Genomic DNA, 4738 nt, shown 5'->3' on the forward strand with positions numbered 1-4738 from the left:
GAGCCGCTCGGCGCCGGCCTCCCCAACACGCACCCCCGACGCGCCCGCCTGGCAGCGGCTCGCGCCTCGCGGCGGCCCTGCGGGCGGCGGGGGCGGCTTTGCGCCGCTCCCCGCGGCCCCCGGCAGCGCGCCGCCAGCGGGCGGCGGCGGCGGCGGCGGCAGTGGCAGTGGCTCCCACAGCCCGAGCGGCAGCACTTCTCTCGGCCCCCACGGCGCGTCGCCGCTCTCCCCGCAGCGCGAGGCCGCGCACGCGTCCCCCGGCGCGCCGCTGCCGCGCCCCGCGCTCTCGCCCGCGCACGCGCTCGCCGCGGCGCGCGCGGCGCGGCGCGGGCGCGACCGCGGCGGGGGGTCCCCGTGGTCGCCCGTCTCTGCGGACGAGCTGCCGCCCGCCGCCGAAATCGCGGGCCCGGCTGGCATGATGACGCCACGCGCGCCGCTGCAGGCGCCCTCTCGCGTGCTCACGCCTGAGCTGCTTGCGTCGGCGTGGCCGCGGCGCATGCAGGACGCCGCTGAGCTGGCGCTCAGCGAGGGGTGGAGCTCCCTTAGTAGCAGCAGCGTCGGGTTTACAGACAGCGCAGGCGCCGCCGCGGGGGAAGGGGGCGGTGGCGGCGGGCCGGGCAGCGCCGGCGCCACGCCCCAGAGTTGGTGGGCGGCCGTCGCGTATCAGCAGCAGCGCGCGTCGTCCGCCGCCGCCGGCGACGGCGCGGGGAGCCCGCTGCAGCGCGGAAGCCGGCCGGCGGAGCGCGGGCCGCCGTCGCCGCCCGCCGCGGCGGCGGGCTCCCCCTTGTCGCGCCACCACGCCGCGCAAGGCACCGCCTCTCAGCTCGACGGCTCCCCTGGCTCGCCTCAAGCGGCCTCAAGCGGCCGCAACGGCCCCGCGTTTGAGGGCCCGCAGCCCCTCCCTGCCTGCGTCGGCGTAGCCGCCGCCACCGAAGAGCCTGCTGGGGACGCAGCCGAGGCGGCGGGAACTGCGGCGGCGGCGGCGGCGGCGGCGGGGGGCGCGAGCCCGAGGGCCGCGCTGCTGGGGGACGAGCAGTTGGTGTCGGCCGTGATTGCCTCGCTGCCCGGCGTCGACGCGGCGTCCGCGCCGGTGGCCGCGGCGCTCGCGGCGCTGCGGCGCACGCGGTTCGCGCCGCCGCCGGGTTGATTGCCGCCCTGCCGCCGCAGCCGCTGCCGCCGCCGGCCGTGGTGTCTTCAGTTGAGGGCGGGCCGCTCGGAGCAGCGCGGGCGTGCTAGTACTGCTGTATCATACCTTATTGATCCTTGCAGCGCGTGGTTCTGCTTTGCATTGGCTGGTTGGATCCTCAATTCTTGGCTTGCGGCCTTGATGCGTGCGATTGGAGCGCCCCTCTGCGCGATTGCCCAGCGGATGGGAGAGCCTTTCATTACCTCGCGTGCACGCGTGCACGCGGGCACCTGCCCTACCCTGCCGAACGCGGCGCGTCGCGCTGGAGGCGGCCGCGGCGGCGGGGTCGCGTATCCGGGGGCAGCGGCTGCCCTGCAGTCCATAACATTGGCGACGCCCACACACCGGGAGCGGCAGCTGCAGTCGCGCACCGCCCGCGGGCTCGCGCTCTCGGCCCCCCGCGCGCAGAGCGGCGTGCCCGGCGCGGGCGGGGCGCGGCGCGGCGCGGCGCCGAAGCGCCTTCGCTCGTCCCCGAGAATTCACGTCCCCGAATCTTCGTTGTTTCGTTCGGTTGCGCTGGCACCGCTCTCAATACCCCCACCCAGCCCACCCCGCCCAGGCGCCGCACCGCCGTGTGGTTGGAACCGCTCCATCTCTCCTAATGGCGCAGCCCCTGCGGCCCGCCGCCCGCCCAGCAGCAACCAATCCTTTTACTGCAGGCGGCATATTCGCCCGCCCCCTGTTTTCGCAACCCAAGAAGCCCCGGCGGGCGGCGCGGCGCGGCCCCGCGCCTCGCTCGCGCGCCGCGCTGTCCAGGCCGAGGGCGCCCGCGCGCGCACACACGAGTTGCATGTGACGAGCGGCACCGATCGCGCTCGCTGCGCCCGGCGTGCCGCGGCCCCTGGCCCGGCCATCTCGAAATTCCACCAAACTTTCACGCGGCTTCCTCGATTTTGGTGGGCCCCCCTTTGGTTGCCTTGCTGCACTCGAGAATGTGAGCGAGCAAGCGAGAGAGCTAGAGTGCTAGAGAGCCCGCTGCAGGTGCGCGGGCGCAGCGCGCGGTGCCCGCGCCGCAAGCAATAGAGCAGCGTTTTCCGCGATGGGTTGAGCTTTTCATTCAAGGGGGCGGCGCCGAGGCCTGGCGCGCGAGCACGGCGACAGCGCGCGAGCGAAGCGTCGCGCCACTCATATCGTTGCCGGCGCCGCCCCTGGCGTGCCCCTGTCATGCCCCTGTCATGCCCCGGCGAGCAACCGCTTTTCTTCCTTTCCTGGCGCATTCACGGTGCCCTAACCCCCATGTGCGGCAGAGCGACTCGTTCCCCCCTGCGACGGGCGCAGGCAGGCCTGGAAAAACGAGCAGGGATCGGCCCGGCTTGGCGCCGCATCCGCCACGCGCCTCGGGCTTGCGCGCCAATGCGCGCCTGCCCCTGTGCACGCGCTAAGAAAACAAAACAGTGGGGCATTGTGCGATGAACCCACGTGTTTGATTGCGGCTGTGTTGAAGTTAGGGGCATGATTGTTTTGGCCCCAAGTTGTAACCAACAACTTGGCAACTACGGTATCAGTCTGTCAGCCTTGCAATAATGTTGCTGTGGTTTGCTGCACTTGTCCGAGTGGTGCACTGTAGTATTCCAGCCACATGTGTGTGTGTGTGTGTGTGTGTGTGTGTGTGTGTGTGTGTGTGTGTGTGTGTGTGTGTGTGTGTGTGTGTTGATTGATGGTCGGTTGTGGAGCTGAGTGCAGCTGACCTCTGCTCTGCATGCTGCTGCGCGGGTTCAGGCAAGCCATGTCAAAGGTGTGTCAATGGTGTGTCGATGCGGGGCCGCCTGTGGTTCAAGGGTCCATTAGCACCCCAGGCTTGAAGCGTGCGCCTCCAGCTGCAGAAGCGGCTCGACAGCAGTCCCCGTCTCCTGCCTGACTACACATGCTGTTGGCGTTGCTGACGCAACACCTTTTTCAACATCCTCACAATTTGTGTTTAAGAAAACGTTGCTGTGCAACACACACGCATTCTGAAAGTGTCGAACTTGCAGAAAGCTCTCGCGCCACTTATGAGTCAAACGAGCAGATCTGGCACTACCGTAGCACTAGCGAACAAAAGCTCGCCCGCTGTCGTTGAGACGTCAGTTTTGCCATCTTCAAGCAATATTTCAGGCAAAGCTTTAGCTACCATGGCCGATGAGCTCTTGCAAAGTCTACTGAAGAAACTGGAGCTTGCCGCGGACGCCGGACCAGCACAGGTGTGTGATCCGTGTGATTTTGCAGAGGTCGCATTTTTTCTCCGTTGTAAAGCCCCTCCAAACGGCCTTTCCGCTGGATTGCTCCCGGTCAAACCCAACGTCGCAGAAGAGCCGGAGCAAAAGGAAGCGGCATCCGGTCCTCAGGCTGGAGATACCATCTATAACACGCAACGCCGAGGACTTGGCCAGCAGTCTGGAGGGTGGCAGTATCCGCAGAGGCGGCGCCGCTGCTCCCCTCCAGCTCCGGCAGCTAAGCCACGGCTACCAGTTATCTGGGCGGCGCCTCAGCGGCGGCTGCAAGGGGGAGCCAATGGAGCGGCCTGCAAAGAGGCCTGCTGCGTTTTCTTGTCTCACTCCCCTTCATCAAGTACAGAATTAGGCAGGGTAGGGATCTGAACAACCGCGTATGTTTGACCTGCCGTTGCACAGCACCGCCTCGCATCGCGACTTTCTTCCCATATGCATTGTGACTTTCGTCCCATCTTTCATGCAACCCTCTTCAACCCAATGGTGCTGCTTTCAAATAAATAAGTCTTGCCAGTTCTGAATACTCCATTGGCATCGAAGCCACGCAGTTGTTGTGTGTGAATAGCCCTGCTGGAACGCCTGCGCGCAGTTTGTCATCATTTAGCTTACTGCACCTCTCGCGCACAGCGGCCCACCTCTGGTGTTTTTCCCCATGACAGTCAATGATCAGCAAAGCGCTTGTCGCGGCATTCGCGCAAGCGCTTGCTCATGTAACATATTTACATAAGGTTGTTTCACTTCAAGCTCAGCCAGCTTCACCCGGTTGTTCACACACCCCTGCTGGATGGGAGGACCCACCCAGCCAGACGGCCTGTCCCTAGCAACAGGCACAGCGCCGTGCCCCATTTGAGCGCAAATCTCAAGGCTGAAGAGCGCCGCAAATTGACCATGCGTGTGGTGCCTGACAGGACCTGGGTTAAGGGTTTCAGGCAGGCTGCAGAGGCTGCACAAGACACGGCAAGTGCAGCTGTAAGAATCAAGCACTCAACTCTCGCTTCCCGAAGGGATGGACAAAACATGTAGCTTGGTTCAAAATTGCAGCTGCTGTTGCTGCTGTTGCTGCTGTTGCTGCTGCAGCTGCTGCGGCTGCTGCTGCTGCTGCTGCTGCTGCCGCTGCTGCGGCTGCTGCTGCTGCTGCTGCTGCTGCTGCTGCTGCTGCTGCTGCTGCTGCTGCTGGCTGATCCGCTGCCGCCGCAGCGCCTCCTGCGCCCGCTGCCAGCCGGCCGCGCCCCCTCCGCCGGGGATCGCCTTCATCCCGCTGTCCGACCCACCGGCGGGGCCAGGACCCGCGCCGCCCTCGGCGCCGCCGCGGCCATCCCAGCCCGCGCCCTCCGCACCCCACCCC

The 4738-nt window shown here is 66.8% G+C and overlaps 2 protein-coding genes across 2 annotated transcripts; one reads left to right on the forward strand and one right to left on the reverse strand.

The window, feature by feature from the left end:
- Window positions 1–55: 55 nt before the first annotated feature.
- On the forward strand, window positions 56–1147 carry MNEG_14147 (hypothetical protein; the record flags this gene model as incomplete). The annotated part of the gene is made up of 1 exon (XM_014037380.1): window positions 56–1147. A coding segment is annotated over one exon (1092 nt), but the record flags the coding sequence as incomplete, so codon positions are not given.
- A 3275-nt stretch (window positions 1148–4422) lies between these two features.
- Window positions 4423–4722, reverse strand: MNEG_14148 (hypothetical protein; the record flags this gene model as incomplete). The annotated part of the gene is made up of 1 exon (XM_014037381.1): window positions 4423–4722. A coding segment is annotated over one exon (300 nt), but the record flags the coding sequence as incomplete, so codon positions are not given.
- Window positions 4723–4738: the final 16 nt, after the last annotated feature.

This window comes from Monoraphidium neglectum, assembly GCF_000611645.1.
Source record: "Monoraphidium neglectum strain SAG 48.87 unplaced genomic scaffold scaffold04287, whole genome shotgun sequence".
NCBI classification, from domain to species: Eukaryota; Viridiplantae; Chlorophyta; class Chlorophyceae; order Sphaeropleales; family Selenastraceae; genus Monoraphidium; species Monoraphidium neglectum.